A 17,086-nucleotide genomic window follows, 5' to 3' on the forward strand; every position below is an offset into this window, starting at 1 on the left:
TTATGTATATATACACATTTCTGTGTAACTGAATTTCTGAAGCTTTAGAATTCTCCGAGATTTCTATTCATTCAGTTTTGGTGTTGCTTGAGAAATTTTGGGAAACTATGGAATGAAATCTGTTGTGCTTTAAAGCCTGATTTCATTTAAAGGCAGTAATACACCTACTATCCAGCTGAGATAAATCAACAGGGAGCAATAAAACAACTAGTGAGCATCCCACATATAAGAACTACTTGAGCAACACTCTTGTGAACCATTACAGACCTCCACAGAATGCCAAAAGGAGTGATGATTGTTGGTAACTGCATCCTTTCCATTCCTATAGGACAAGGGGGAACGGTTTTAAACTGAGACAGGGTAGGTTTAGGTTAGATATTAGAAGGAAGTTTTTCCATTCAGAGAGTGGTGATGCACTGGAACAGGTCGCCCAAAGAGGTTGTGGATGCCCCATCCCCAGAGGCTTTCAGGGACAGGCAGAACGTAGCTCTGGGCAGCCTGGTCTGGTAGTTGGTGACCCTGCACATAGCAGGGGGGTTGAATCTTTTCAACCCAGGCCATTCTAGGGTTCTATGATTACAAATGATTCTATATTAAAAAAAATAATAATAAAATTCTGCTACAGCATGCTGGATACAAAACAAGTTCAAGTCTCTGTTGTTTTGCTCAACTGTGTGTGCTCAACAATTAGCGTAACCCAACTGTTCACATCTGAAAAATAACCCAAGTCCTACTCACTGTCAATAGCTGTCAGTAACCACCTCTCCATCCACTGTAGTGTAAAAGACAATAATACCAAAGGAAATGAAGTAACAGAGTCTCTCCAAAATTCATTCAAACTACAGCAGCTGCTCATCACGGCATCAAGTCCCACCACTACTACCAAGGGAAAACTTCTACAATCAACAATACTTGGGTCAAATGAAATAGTCAACATCTGTACAGGACACCATCACAACTAAGTTTTGAGCTAAACTCTTCTGATGATTTCTCAGTAAGAACAAAGAAGGTCATGGAGAAAGCTAGAAATTATTCACTTACCTTCCTAATTTTGAAATGCACTATTTACCAGCAAATGGTTCTGTTGTCAACACAAAGCAAAGATTCTAGCCAGCTTCTTCAACTGCTAGCAAATTTAGAGACTTTCAGATGTCCCCGAACTTAGACCATAATAATAGATTCCACTGGCCCATTCTAGACCATCAGCTGTTATTTCCCAAGAGACGCGTTACTGTCACACCAAGACTCCTAAATACTTCATATTGCTCATACAGCTCAACAAACCTATGAACTCTCTTGGGCGTGTCTGAGATTGTCTTTCAGCTCTGGGTTAACACAACAGTGGATCCTGACCCACAAATATGATTCTTAGGTAACATTGCTACAAATGCTAATAATTGTCACAAAACACTGTAGAACACAGCTGGCTTGTACATGTTCCCAAAACCCAAAAAAACTTTCTTTGTTCAAATCCCAGTCCAGCATTTTATACCTAGAGCACTCGCCCAAGGAACACACCCTCTTCTTTAGTAATTCTAACTTGCTAGTGAAGAAATTTTTCTTCCTTGGGCATATTCTTAGCAGGTCATACAAACTGTAGTTTTCAGAACGAGAGAGTCCACCTCAATAAAAGCTTTAAGCCAATTAACTACAGCAACCTCAATGATTAGAAAAGATTAGAAGATCCCCAGAATAATCCTTTAATGTCAAGAAGCGCTGACACTAATAAAGACAGGTGGTTAAATACTCCAGCTCCTAGCTTCCTCCCACATGGATGACAAAACACAACAGGTCAAGGGTATTCGTAAAGGAGAGACTGAATCATGGACAGGGCATCAGATACTCGACAATGTCTCTTACTCAGCCACTGCTGCTGCATTTACTGCTCTTTATGTTTATTTCTTTGACAGGTAGACAGTTGGAATCAAATATCAGTTAGATACTTTCAATTTCAGAGTTAAATTAATTCTAGGTAGACTACTAACATCAGTAGAAAAGACTGAAAGATCCAGGCACAAAAAACTTCAATATCTGCATAATGAGTAGACTGATCTAGTAAAAACCTTTGACAAAATGATGCCATTTAAATGAAACAAACAAAAAAATACTTGCAACAATAGTTCAGCTGTATTTATACATTGTAACTTTTCTTAAGCAGACTAAGCTGTACTATTTACTCCTTTTTACCCACTTCTGTTAGTAAGTTTTCAGCCTCAGTCAAGTGCAGTCTCAAGGAAATCAAACTGTTCAGTGAAGGGTATTCACAATCAGTTGTAAACTACACTGTAACACAAGAGCATAAATACTTCTCATTACAACTAGCTCAGGAAAAAAAAAGAATAAGAACAACGATCATACAGTGTGCTCTGTTTTAATGACATAGATGAATTGATGGAATCTGTTGTACATTATAGAATCACTTATTGATCACCTGATATTTCAAGATATTTTTGTCACACTATCATCATTACTGCTGTTTTTTCACCCTTTCCCCCCTCCTCTTTTTGGCCTCATAAACCGCATATTCAGAAAGGGCTGTTGGACTTACAGTTCAAGCTTCAAAGGCTGCTAGAAAGTGTTTGTTAAAACTAGCTGTTAAAACCTAAGAGAAGACCTTAAAACAAACTCCAAACTTCATTAATTTACAGCATTTTGTTAAGCAAGGTATAAACTACTAGGTTTATTTGTTTTTTGTTGTTGTTGTTTTTCATTTTTAACAGAAACAAGGAGTCAGGTTCTTTTCTGGTATTAAGAATACATGCAGCTTCCTGAGCTTTGCTAAAATGTTATCCAATTTACTGCATAAGAGTATTTGGCCCTGTGCCCCAGAATAGAAAAGCTATTACATGATTGTTTGCTGACTGACTCTATGCAGGGGTTTTGACAGAAAAAAAACATTGCAGTGATTAAGGCTGCGAATGTCAGTACTAATGTTCCATTAAAAAAAGAAAACAGGTCACGGTAGCTTGTAGAGTTTCTGATGCAGTTTTACAAAATTACAGGCAACTGAGAGTAGACAGACTGCTCCTTCAAACAAACAAACCCACCAACAGGCGGCCTTCAAATGACACTAGCAAAAAACATGTTTATAGCAAACAAAAGAAGTCAGTTCTTCACATGACAGGGAGCAATTTATGGAACTCTTTGCCAGATGACTGTGGAACAGAAGTGTTTGCATATGCATAGAGAGCTACAGGACAACCACTTTGGACATTTCTAAATACACAAATCATGTCAAGACCAGGAAAGCCCCTGAAAATAGTAAGGAATTGGTTGGGTAACCGAAGGTCACGCTAGCTATGCCTTACCCTGTTCTTCCTCCTGTCTGAACATCTGCTTATGGCTGCAGTGGGCGGCAGGAAACTAGGCTAGACAGACCCCATGTCTGTGCCAGTGCAGCCATCCTTACCTAGGATGAGCAACCATTAAGAGGATTACAGAGTGAATTCAGTGCTGCAAATGATTGCAGAAATGATGCATTAACTGATTGCACTGGGATAGCCGGCAGCAGCTGATTCTTGGCTGGGTCAGCAGCTAGGCACCACACAAAACAGCAGGAGGGAACATTCAGATACCCTCAGCAGCGCCCCACAAAACAATGTTACGTGGCTTTTGCTTCAGTAGGTGCTACCAAGGTCTCACCTGTGACTTTTTCCTAGGCTACAACAAAAGTGTGCAACAGTGACAACAAGTAGTTCTGAAAGAATGAATTTCAAAGTTCCTGGTTCTCCTTTCATCTGGCATTGGCATGAGGAATGTTAGCCAAACCAATACACAAAGCTACTGTGGGGTGTGGCAGCTCGGATGTGACAAGCAGCAGCGCTGCCAGGGGTGTCAACACAAAGGTAAAAGAAACACAGCAACTGTAGAGCTGCTCTTTCTCCTAGTCACAAATCAAGAGTACGTGGAATCTCTTTCAACCAAAACAGCTCCTGATTGGTTAAGACTCCATACATATCAGAAAGTACCAAATAATGTCTATTTTCAAAACTAAAATTGTGGTGCCAATGGCATGAGGATCTTCAAAGGAAATCTTCTAATTTATGTGACCGAAGATAGTTTAATGAATGCTAACTGGGCGGAACGACTAAGTTTTATTCAACTATCAGTACACAGAGTCATCATTGAGCAGCACAGATATCTTCAGGAAAAATATAGACAAGAACATAACATGAAAATTATTTAATAATGTATCCTTCTGCTATGCTTTAAGTATCCATTCTACTCTGTAAGCAGAATGTAATGAAAACACCCTTGCTAGAAGGAGAAACGATGTTACCAATGTTGTTAAACGTTCTTATATCTAAGGATAAAATCACGGAATCACCAAGGTTGGAAAAGACCTAAAAGATCATCCAGTCCAAAAACAGATGAACATAACAACAGATGATATATCTAGTACTATATACCCAACTTGGTTGCTAATGACATTTAGGGAGAAGAGTACAGCTGATTCATATCTGCTGTTCTACTGTGCTGCCTTTTACACTATACTTTAATAACCACATTTCAGCAGAGCTGTTTCAGACAGAAGTAATAAAAAGCAAAATCTCACCCTATGCAAAAAATGCATCACTGCTTCTCAATAGGAAACTAATACCCCATTCAGTTCCCTTTCATTTCCTTTTGTTCTCCCAAGATTATATACATGACCTATTACCTGAGACCATCTCTCTTAATAAACCGCTAAAGGTTACTCTGATGTGCTTCAGTACATCCTTAACCTACTACGATTATTGCCATGAAACATGTTCAAAGGTCTTGGTATGAAAGCAGCAGACACAAAGAGATCCATTATTTCTAGAGCAGACTGCAGTATAAAAAAGGAAATGACAAACATAGCAATAACCCTATGATGTACCTCAATATTGGCAACTGCATCTGTGGAATATCATGCTATTTCCTAGAAGAAAAAGAAAAATGTGTCTCCTGCAGTCCAGGACTGTTTACTAAAGGCTGCGAATAGTTACACTGATAATGGTGAGATCAAATATAATCCCAGAATCTGTAAAAAGGCTACAAATACTTGAGAGAGCAAAAACATTCATCTTTCATGCCAATCTTCACAATTTGTAAGTGCCTGTCATACACTAGCTGTCACAGTTAAGGGGCCATGTAACAGGTTACTGCCCACAGCACAGCTCTTTGTGGCTGAAGTATCCATAAGGAACATGCAGAAGAATTTAAGGTTAAAAAGAAAGAAACAAACCAAATATTTACAAAGTGACACAGCAACACTGCTCTCTGGCTGAATGCACCCAGTATGTATGTGCGTGTTCAGAAACAACAGAGCAAAGATCACTTCCTGGGGAACATTCTGTTCTTCCAAGCAATTTTGAAAGCTGGAGCCCGATTTACCTATTTTGCTATAGTATTATTCATAAACAGAAAGAAGTGTGACCTAAGAGAAAAACATGACGTAGCTAAGGGAGAAAACCAGGCTTTCCAGGTTTGCAACTCATGTTACTTCCTTTAACTCACGGTTGGAAAAGCTAAGTTTCTGACCTAAAAATCATAAAGAAAAAAAGCTTTTTCCACACACAGAATTCTGTAATGTTATTTTTAAAATGAATATCTGATGTTGCAGTAAATTACAGTGTCCAGTGTGCCACTATATCACTCTACCACTGCAAGATTCCCAATAGTGCGGAAGATAGGCCACTTAATACTTAAATAGCAATATTTATTGTTGGCAATCTGCAACACTGCAATCTGCTGGATGGATCAAATTGTCAAGAGCTTATCTATTCAGACACTTAAAGAGCATCTGTTCCCTTATATCCCTTGCACCACAGTCTCCTGTTGCTTTCACACTGCCCTGAGCCCAACTTGTAAAACAAAGTTTTGAGGCTCCAAAAACCCTGCAAAGCAATGGACGCTACAGTTGCACCTGGTGTACCAACAAGATTCTCCCGGACAAACTGCATTCTTCCTATGATTCAAAGGAGGACTTGTAAAGAATGCACAAGACTTGCAATGAAGTCAGTGAGCATTCTGCTACTCTGTTATAGCGGGGAAAAATAACTCATTCAGTGCTGAGTCCTCAAATTCCCACCTTGACAGTACTGCAGATTAAAATATTAGCAGATACCAGTATGAATTAAATCCCCGCAGGCTGGAAATATGCTCCATCATTTGGGAACAATTCTGATTGCCTACAATATGTCATCGTTACAAAGGCAGCACTGGCACCGCTGATTTTTACAGTGGTGATAATGCTCATTATTTTCTGTAAACTTTTTAACTGAAAAGTTAATTAACGAGAAGCCAAATATTGGGGAATTGGAATGGGAGGAACTGAGAAACTTTTTCTTAGTAGGAAAATACTCATCCTTCCAGCAAACAACTTCTATTTCCTCTTTGGGCACAGCAAGGATGCACAGAAACAGCCAACTAGAATAGTGGCTTACATGCTTATTTTTACTGTGCCATGTTTCTTGGTACTTACTTCGATGCTTCCCCTTCCCCAGGCCTGGGGCCCCCAGCACAAGAAGATCATGGAGCTCATGGAATGGGTCCAGAGGAGGGCCACTAAGATGATCAGAGGGCTGGAGCACCTCTTCTATAAAGAAAGGTTGAGAGAACTGGGCTTGTTTAGCTTGGAGAAGAGAAGGCTCTGGGGAGACCTCATTGTGGCCTTCCAGCACTCGAAGGGAGCACATAAACAGGAGGGGGAAAGCCTGTTTACAAGGGTGGATAGTGATAGGACAAAGAGGAATGGTTTTAAACTGAGACAGGGGAGGTTTAGGTTAAATATTAGGAGGTATTTTTTCCACACAGAAGGTGGTGACACACTGGAACAGGTTGCCCAGTGAAGTTGTGGATGCCCCATCCCTGGAGGCATTCAAAGCCAGGCTGGATGTGGCTCCAGGCTGGTGGTTGGCAACCTTCACAGCACGGGGGTGAAACTAGATGATCATTGTGGTCCTTTTCAACGCAGGCCATTCTATGATTCTATGATGTGGTACTGACTGAGAGGGACTGTTCTCAAATGCTAAACTGTGACGTCATTCCCTGCCTACCCCTAAATAAACACACAATGAATGAAAAACATTTCAAGTAAAATAGAGATGTGAACACACATAAGGATTTCATTTTTTCTACAGTTTAGTTACTTGGCATTGTCAAGGTGCAATGTTATCAGTGCTGAGCATATGTTCAAACAAAAAGTTATCAGAGAGTAAAAGCAAAGTTCCTAAGCACCTTTACTTCAAAGTTCACCATCTGTGTTTGAAGAAGTTCTAGTATACAAGAAATAAGGGCAGCAGGGTAGAAAGAGAAATACGTTGTATGCATCTATTCCTTTTAGATATGCAAGAGCTTAGCAACTTCATTGAAAATTAAACAAGGAATTGTTTGATAGTCATCTGATTTTTTCACTTGCTTTCCTGAGCTACAGCCTAAAAATAACAGTTCATTTCACTTGAGATTCCACAATCTGCTATGGGTGAAAGGTTTACAGGCTTATAAACTTTCCCCTACAAATCTCATATAACTCATTTCCTGTCAACTCACATGTTAAAAAGTCATTGAGGCTGAACCACTATATAGCCTTACTATAGGCATGCCCATCTGCTCGCTGGTGGACAACTGTGAAGCAAATAGTAGCTGAAGAAATACTACACAGTAAAGCAATGATGGATTTCCACTGGTGATCTTTATCCCCATATGCTTTCCACCCATCTTTCTCCTGCATGTACCCACACTGCCACTTGGATGAACTCTGGCCCAGGCAAGAGAGAACTGGCACGACTCGCCCTAAAAAGGGAAATACTGAATGAAACACCGATGTGTGCTGAGACCTTCAGGAATGATTTCAAAGGATATCAGTGCTCAGTGTCTTCTTAATGGAAGGAACTAATCCAGCAAGCCATTAATGTGAGGCTAAAATGGTCCCAGGCATGAAAGCAGCATAAAGGAAACTATCTAGACCCTGCAGGCTCAGCCAGGGCAGTGTAACACTGATTAGAAACAGGTGCCTTTTTTCATGACGTAAACGAGAGATCACTCAGTCTGCTGTGTGTATAACCATAGCAGCAGAACACTGAGGTGGCAGAAAAGGGAGTCTGCTGTGAGTACAGGGCAGCCCTGGATTTATATGGAATTATAAATTTAATTTCATAAATGGACTTATTTGCATTCCTTTCCCAAATAGGTAATCAAGCCGGGAGCAGCATTACATTCTCATCACATTGGTTTTTGTTTCCCACTGCAAACAATTATGTGCTGTCAGCTGACTGCTTCTTAAAATTACAAGGTATTCCATCAAGAAGGCATTAGAGGGAAAGGTTAAAAAAAAAAAAAAAAAAAAAAGGAATGCAACCCCATAACACCAAACGACAATATAAGAGGTTGTGCGTTTTATTCTAAGGCAATTCTGACCCAAACGGTACTACATCGTACTTGGGACCAGTCAAAGTCATAGTTCCAGAAATCTCTCAAGAGTCTGATAATACTCAGCCTGTCCAGAATCCCCTGGACACTTAATTAAAAATAATCCTTCTCACCACTTATCTTTGATCATTAACAAGTGAAAGTAACGGTGCTACTCTTAAGCCTCATTCCATTGCAGTTGTAACAGTCCAACACTGTCTAGGTACACAATACAGGACTATATTGGTTGCAGTTTGAACAGAACTTAAAATTATTTAGAAATTAAAGGTCATAGTGCAAAATTATTATTTGTATTGTTGCTGTAGGCAAATCAATCAATTCAAGCAATTTTTTTCAAGCAGATGAAAAAGTCAGTCATACAGCAACTCAGAACTAATTTTTCATTATTTAAGTTACTGCTCAGCTTAGTGCCACAAAAACCAATCAGGACCGTAACTGAACACAGTAGGAATTCTGCTCTGAAGCAAATCATAAATGTTTTATCATGATACACTAAAACTTACAACGTGATAAGTCCACAGCAGTCCAGATATATTAACAAAATAAATAGATCACACCTGACTCTGCCCAATAAAAAAATATTTATGATCCTTCAAAGTCAGAAAAAACACAACAGTGAGCAGATAGCTAATCAGAACATTCAACCCACTTCTCCACCTGTTTCTAATTAGTAGATCCTGTCAATCAACACCCAAAGAATCTTCCAGACCTTCACTGGGTCTCGAAGTTAAACTGAAGCTTAGAAGGTACTCTTTAAAGATAGATAGCTACAGATGAAACCTGCTACGTTAAATATATACACACATACATACACACACACACACACCAGGAACCTCATAGTTCAATTTCCCAGGGAAACAGGATCTGTTCCACGATGCACGTCATTTTGTGAAAGTGGCACTCGTTTTGTTTTTAAACACAGCTTTCCAAAGAAAAGCTGCCCAGCATTTCTAACTATAATATTACCATATGCCTGAACAACAAGCGAGAGGAGGTTTTACAGTCCTGAGAACAAAGCAGGGGCTGAAAGGCAACTTGCAGAAATTTCTTGCTCCCTTACGTTTTGAACTATCCAGTGAGAAAGCAAGCAAAGAAATCCCTTTAACTGGCACCATTTGTCTTTCCCAGTGACTGAGCAATCTTTGAAACTGGTGTGATTGTAGCACACTGTGGATTTCCCCTACTGTGCTGCCATGACCAGCACAGTAAACAAGAGGTAACATGCTCCACTTAAGTGCTCCTTTTCCTTCCCAAGACACTCCTCAAAGTATGAGGTTTTTGTGACTTAATCTGCATGATGCACATGTTCTTGGTTACATTTTAGAAGAGATGTACTTCATTGAAAACTCCACTGACTTCACTGCAAAGTGTGGGAAAATGTTACGATACGTAGATCATGAGGTGTCAAGAGACATGCCAGTTCAGGAAAGTGGTAAACACCACTGGGGAAGAGTGGAAATACATACCCACCCTGGCATGGGATGCAATGAGTTTAGGTATTTGTACCATCGTGATTTAGGGCTGATGATAGCTTTAAAAAAATACATGGTAATAAGGGGATGATATGATGACAACAGAGAATTCAAGGAAAAATAACAGTCTCACACTGCTTTTAGACACTAACTGAAAGTAAGTTCCCAGTTTGCAGCACCATAGAGTCTGCAGCCATAAAAAAAAACAAAGAGGTTAGCAAAAGCAGGGCTACTACTGTAATTCAATACACTGGAAAGGCATACCAGAGAGTTTAGAAAAGTGGATTTTGTGAAGTTTATAATCTCTTTTTTTTTTTTTTTTTTTTTTTAAAGCCACTGTTATTGGGTTTGAAGATTAAAAGCAGCATTCCAGAGAACAGGAGGCAGCAATGTTTGCCAATGAAAAGTCTCATTAAACTCTAGCCCCCTATTACATATGAAGGCCACCATACCACAAGCACCATACTAACCTAGGCAAACAGCTATCTTCACATTTAAGAAAATAAAGAATATGATCACAAATAAATATGGACTGTGGATAAACTCCAGTATGCATGTGCAGGGACTGGAGATGTACTTCTGATTGCCAGCCTTTCCCCTGGAGTGGGGAAAAAAAAATGGGTCAACGGGATTTGAGTACAGGAAGAAGAATGGGAAAGGTCTGCGAAAATTAAGGACAAAAATGTAAGTGTGAGAAAGAGAGAAAGGAGAGAGAGAACAGGCAGTCATGGGAAAAGTAGCAGTGCAGCGACTCAAGATGAAACACTGGCAATACAGCAAGTGATCTGGGGGTGGGAGGGTGACAAATATCCTTACTGGACCAGAAGGGGGGAAGCAAGTTCCTCACTCTCCTGCAGCTCACAATATTAAAGCTGAAAAAGACACTTAAGTAAATGCAGCTGAACTTGGTGATGAGTCCTCATTTTCTTCCCTCTCCTCACTGTCTGCCCCTCCATTCCATCGTAGTTCATGCTTCAATGTGAAACCCATAAAAATCAATAAGGCCTCAGTTTATGGAAGTGTTTTCCTGAGCAGCCTATGTTTTTCATTCCTTCCAACAGGAACAGCTTTAACTACTTGAAGATATGAATTCATCAATGGCTTCTTAAGAGCAGTAACTTTCCTTATAAATTACCTGCTGTTTTTAGACAGTGACCCAAGTCACATCAATAACTTTGTGAAGTATTTGTTCTTTTATGACATGGATCAGCTGGCTCCTACTACACAGAACAGATCGTGCATTACCAAGCTGGCAATCACTTTTCTCTACTGAATCTCATTTATTGCCACTTGGTTTTCTCCTTCAGTCCACTATTTCTAATTCATTATACAAATTGGCAAGGCTGAGGGATATCTGCTAGGATACAAGAAAAGAAACATTTAGGAACGGTATAAAACATTCTTTCAGGGAGCCATCTGACACATCTCAACAAGCACTTTGCTATGTAAAATTAGATGTTTGTATTTCTAGTGTTTGAGTATTTGTCTTGGTTAAGCTAGAAAACTCATCCAAATTACACGGACAAGGAACACAGTGAAATTACTATAGCAGACTGCCAGCAGGATTTGGAAACCACCAGTGAGACCTAAAAACACAAACACAATGCAAGCCCTTGTTTTTAGGAATGGTTCATTCCACTCATCTCTCTACTAAAGCAAAGAACTGAGCAACATTTTTCATCTCATTTGAGTAACTTTATCTTTCAGACTATTTTGTAGGAGAAATTCTGGTTGTCACCATACCCTTTTATGGCTACTGTGGGAAATCACCAAGGTCTTTGTGCATTTTCAATCAATTGTAAGCCCTCAGAAGTGAAAGACTACCTTGACTTTTTGCAACTGACTTGAAGGAGATGGAAAAGGGCCTGAAAAGCCCTCCTACTGGGCTTCTTAAAGTACTCTGGCTTTTTAAATGAATTCCTTTTTAACCTAGTTTTGTTTCTTAAGTTACCATCAGCAGCTAAATTTTCTTATGCTACAGATCACTTCCATTACCCAGAAGTCACTCTATCTTCAGTAAAAAACATGAGGGAGGGCACTACAAGCGTCATCAGCCATTTTATCTCCTTCCATAAAAGGATTTTACATGAATGCTAGTAACAGCTAAAAGACTAACAGGTTTACTCTTTCCTCATTGGTTCATCATGAGAAAACAATGAATTCTCCTGGAGGCAGCTAGCATGACTTGTACAGATTGCTCTGTAATCTTGATTCAGTAGACTATCTTAGAACATACAGCAAAGACACTGAAGATTCCAGCTGATTTCACTTAACTGGCTGGAAGGCATGAGGAGAGGCTGAAGACATTTGGATTGTCCAGTCTGAAGAATACAAGGCTGAGAGGTGACCTCATTGCTCTGTGCAATGTCCTAAGGGATGCAAAGGCAGGTGCCAGGCTCTTCTCCCTGAGAACTGACGAAGGGACACAAGGGAATGGCACAAAGCTGCATCAGAGGAGATTCAGACTGCACATTATGAAAAGTTTCATTATTGTGAGGGTGGTCAAACACTGGAACAGGCTTCCTAGTGAGCTGGTTGATGTCATCTGGCTGTCAGCATTCAGTTACCTTTCAGCCCTTCGTAAGATACTTAATTTTTGGTAAACTCTAAAGTAGTCAGGCTGTTGGGTTAGATGATCTTTAAAGGACCCTCGCAACTGAACCACTCTATTCTAAAGCTCTTAAATAGAAACAACTTTCCAATTAGTAACAAAAATTGGCCTATTAGGATCAGTGTGTAATACTGCATACCAATTATTAACACAGAACACCACCATGACAGTGTCTACCTACCACTTACCTAACAGATCTCTGAAACGAAGCAGGAATGAGCCTGCACTACTGATTTGCCGTAAGAAAGTACAGTATTAGAGATACTCACTTTAATCAGAATAATTCTTGCTAGCTCTTCACATGCTGGCTTTTCTTCCTCCTTCAAACCTTCCAGTTCAAACAAGGTATTGTAATTCTCAAGCATTTTAGTCATTATTTTGTTGCAGATCTCTTGTTCTTTTATACCTTCAAATCCAGAGGGCACGCTAAAATTGGACAGAATTTGAAGCAGAATGTTAGATACTCAGAAGGGAAATGCTTTTGCACAGCATCTATGTAGTGCTTCAGTTATGGATACAGGTTGGATAGCAGGCAGAGGAAATTTTCTCTGGTAGAAAAGAAACATATCCATAGTGGTAACAACTATTATGGTTTGTTTGCAGTTTTTCTGAGCAATATTAACCTCTCTATCTGTTTGTCTGCATAACCTAACGGAGAAGTTAGGCTAGTCTTCAGAGAGTGTATAGCTGGAAAGACTGTCACGTTGAAAAGGGATAATTGGAAAGGGATAATTGTAAATGAATGGAAAAACTTACTTGTGTCCCGGGCTCACAACAAAAACTCCAAGGAGAAAGATCTCCAGAGAGAGATCCCTCCTTAGTGGTAGTCAGCCCTTAAATGAGGTCTAGGAGAGGTGCAGCCAGGCTCCACCTCTCCTGGTCACACAGCTGAATTGCCTTCACCTGTGCTCTCGTGGCTGACTCAGTGCTTGCCTCAGGTGATCAATCAGAGGTTCAGGCCGTGATTCAATAGTTCCCATACATAATCAAACAATCTACTCCACATAGACTAGGCAGAGATCTAATTGAGACAACTTCCAAGTAAGATACCACCAGTTTTGTTAAAATTTAGTTCCAAGAGTGAGGTACAAACAGTATGAAGCATTCAAATTCTCTGAACTGTTAATGGGAAGGGTCAGATTCCTTGGGGAAGTGATCTGTGATGACCTCAAAGGTATATGATAAGTCAGAAAAATAACAAAATCCACATGCTGAGTAGAACACTGTTAGGCAAGGTCTCTGTAGCTTAAGATGACTCCATAAGGTATACTGCATTTATTCACCTAATTTCTGAGGTGTTTCAAAAATGTTCCTGGGAAATGTTTCTGTATGGAGCTATTGGAGCTCCATTTGGTTTTGCACAGAGGGCTAAGGTTGGCAGAAAGCAGGGGCAGTAGCTTTAAATGACTCACTGCTTCATATGACTGGATGTGCTCCCCTGTATGAGACTCAGGAGGACAAGATGCAAGAAACTGTGAATTTTGTTTCCAGACCTGTCTCAGCACAAAAACTGTAGCAGCAATACAGATGTGAGAGTGAGAAGAAGCGGGAAGGAGGACTTGAACTGAAACTTTACCAAGGCCACAATTTGACAAAGTGCAAAAATATTACTGCTGTTTTTCCTGTAAAATTGTTCCTCCACTTAAATTGTGAGTGTATGCTTTCTTAATTCTGCATCAAGATCTGAAGAAAGACCATTTTCAACCCAAGCCAGTAAGGACTCAGGTAGATGCATAAAGCTCTTCCCTGCAATCTCCTCCTTGTAAAGTCTTCTGTAGGAGAATAGATAGAAATACTCCAGTGTTAAAAATCCTTGTAACAGAAATCCTTGAAGCCCTTGTTCTGCCATCAAAGCAGAGTATTCTAAGTACTATATTCCCACCATTCAAAGGAATAACACTGGGGGGATGCAATGCAAGCAGTGCATTTAAGTTGTATTACTTTGGAGGGAACATTCACTCTGATGTTCAGAAAAGAAGTATCTCCAAAGCACAACTGCTCTGCAGCATTTTCTTTCTGCCACAGTTCCAGAAGTTGTATTCCATGACCCTTCTTCCTCGCTGACCAGAGCAAGTGAATCTGGAGGATAAGCGGGCAGACAAAATGCTTAACTCTGCAGGGGAGCACTGAGAGGAAAACCCCTCATCACTAATGATACTTTGCCCTTTGCAGCCCAAATCAGCAAACCTCCCAGGCCTTTACACGATCATCCAACTGCTACACAGCAAACAGCAGCATTTGAATCGGCCACACTCATTTGCCAGCCCCTTTTGAGGAGCTGAGCAAACCTTCACATCACACTTCTATTGGAATGAAATACCACTATGCCAGTGAAAGTCTGAATCACAGAGGCAACAAACACACATCATTCTTTGAGAGAGAGCTGAAAAGAACAGCAAACAAAAAGGTGCAAAAAATTTCCTGTTTATTCATAATTGATGGCCTCGTATCTCTTACACAAATCCCAGTCAAAGGACAGGAATATGGCCTTCCTGACACCCTGATCCAACAGAAGAGATAGAAGGAGAGAGTACTCAGCTGGTCCTGCACTTCCTCTTCAACACTAACTGTGGGAGCAAAACAGAGACACATACCAGGCCATACTGTACAGCCATATCCTTAGTATGTGAAATCTGGGTCAGCATCTTCCTCCAAGAGCAGCCACAGTGCAAGCATTAATCCTCCATACAGATTAGGCCAATAACAGAAAAGCCAATAATTAATGTTCCTCCACGCTTGCTGTCTCCCAAGGTCAATACTTCTGTTGCTTCCATCAGCAATAAATCTGAACAAATCCAAGTTGGGAGAAAACAGTGCACTAAATCTCAAATCATCGCATTTTCCTTCTTTGAGCTGTCTGACCTTGTCCTTTATCTTTTCCCATATTTTACATCACACTTCACTACAAGGATTGCAAATAGCCATTTTCTCCATTCTTCTATTCATAAATACAGAAAAGATAACCTTTCATTAGAAGAACGTAAGTTTGATTTATCAAACAGCAAATCAGGAAGCAAGAGAAAAGCTGGATAAGACTGAAAGTTTGGGAATTCAGAAAAACTACTGAGAAGTCGATGGAGAAGAAATGAATGAGATGAAGGGAACTGAAATAAAGTCTGTTTGGAAAGTTGCCCAATTGTGAGGTTTATACAACTGTAAAAAAAAGGTTCAGTTACTGAGTTGGAAATAATACACCTAAATAGCTAAAATGTCACTAAGAACATCCTGTAGAAGGCAAGATGGACTTTATCCTCTCTGACTCTAAGCATTTACTAAACAGAAATTGATTTTGGACGTGTGAATTGACAGAAAAATCTCAAATCTTCCTACCTCAGCAGTGCAATTGCTGACAATTGTTGGCTGCTAAGCCTTATACCCTCATTCCAGCAAAACACTCCATGCTCTGCTCTAAACAAATGAAGCAAAGTTCAAGTTTGGTTCAATCACCTCATACTCAATTTCTTCAGCTAATCTCTCGAGGAGCTGCCTGTAGTCAATGCTAAGACAGCCCCTGCAAAGGCAAGATTTCAGATAGACTTGCTCTGAACTGCATTCTGAAGATCTCACTCCAGATGTGCAGCTAACCAGCAGGCTAAGCCCAACGCTGAAAGTTGGGCGCTACAAATCCTTTCCCCCTCTTGGCAAATCTTTGCTGATTTGGCCACAGTATCATCAATTCAAGAATGCATTCATTAACACAGGAGAAAAGGGCATTTCAACAGTTGCTCACAAATGTGTCTGGACCACAATCCTGAACTGCCTAGAGAAGATCAAGATCTGATAAAACACGCAGCTGAATTACCAGATGGTGGAGCTTAAACAAAATTCTACATCCGGCATTCTGAAATATTTGGATCTTGTAAAAGTACATTACTCATCTGTTATGTGTCAAGTCTCGCCTCTTCTGCTGCACATGCATTCTGATGCATCACAACTGCAGGGCTGGCTGCATTCGTATACATCCACAAGAGACCTTGTGTCTTCAATCTTATATGAACTCTGCCTTTCCCAGTCTTCTGAAATGGAATGATGTGATTCTTTGCCTTTCACATCCAGGCCTATACCTTACAGAAACTGCTGAGCCTTTTCTATGCAATCTTATGAGCAGAGATAAGTTGAGGCAACAACTATACAGCTTTTATTAGTATGATTTAATCTTAAGAAAGCCAATTGCATTTCCGAACTGCAGGGCTCTGCATTCTATGCCAAAAAGCACGCAGAGCTAATTTTCAAAAGTTTCCTCAACCAAGTGATGAGTAACCTAACAACTATTCAAACAGCTACTTGGGAGTTCAAATCACAGAGATTTAGCCACTAGAATCAGGAACAAGCAAATTAAATGAGATGAATCTAAGCCCACTAATACATCTAGACGGAAACTCCCTAACTTTAAAACTCTACCACGTGTAAATAAGCCTGCTTATACAAATGCAATCTTTAAAAGCTTACTTTTTTATTCTCAAAAATCTCTAGTGCTGTTTCCACTAACTCTTCTACTTGTATGTGCCTGTACACACTGCTGTCTTCGAGTTTTCTCTCTTTTGCAGGGGAAGACTTTTTTTTTTCCTCCCACAATATGCTTTATGGCTTTATATTCAGACAACAAATG

The 17,086-nt window shown here is 40.0% G+C and overlaps 1 protein-coding gene across 12 annotated transcripts in view; it reads right to left on the minus strand.

The window, feature by feature from the left end:
• FAM13A (family with sequence similarity 13 member A) overlaps nt 1-17,086 on the minus strand; it is a 137,602-nt gene that overhangs the window by 84,693 nt on the left and 35,823 nt on the right. For 11 of the 12 annotated variants that reach the window (XM_048943444.1, XM_048943445.1, XM_048943441.1 and 8 more), the window contains one exon: nt 12,747-12,903. In XM_048943444.1, coding sequence (XP_048799401.1) covers nt 12,747-12,903 — 157 coding nt within the window. Of the gene's footprint in view, nt 1-12,746; nt 12,904-13,233; nt 13,299-17,086 lie in introns of those variants that run through there. The other variant, XM_048943452.1, reaches the window with a different exon arrangement.

The sequence above is a fragment of the Lagopus muta genome, chromosome 4, assembly GCF_023343835.1.
Source record: "Lagopus muta isolate bLagMut1 chromosome 4, bLagMut1 primary, whole genome shotgun sequence".
Classification (NCBI taxonomy): domain Eukaryota; kingdom Metazoa; phylum Chordata; class Aves; order Galliformes; family Phasianidae; genus Lagopus; species Lagopus muta.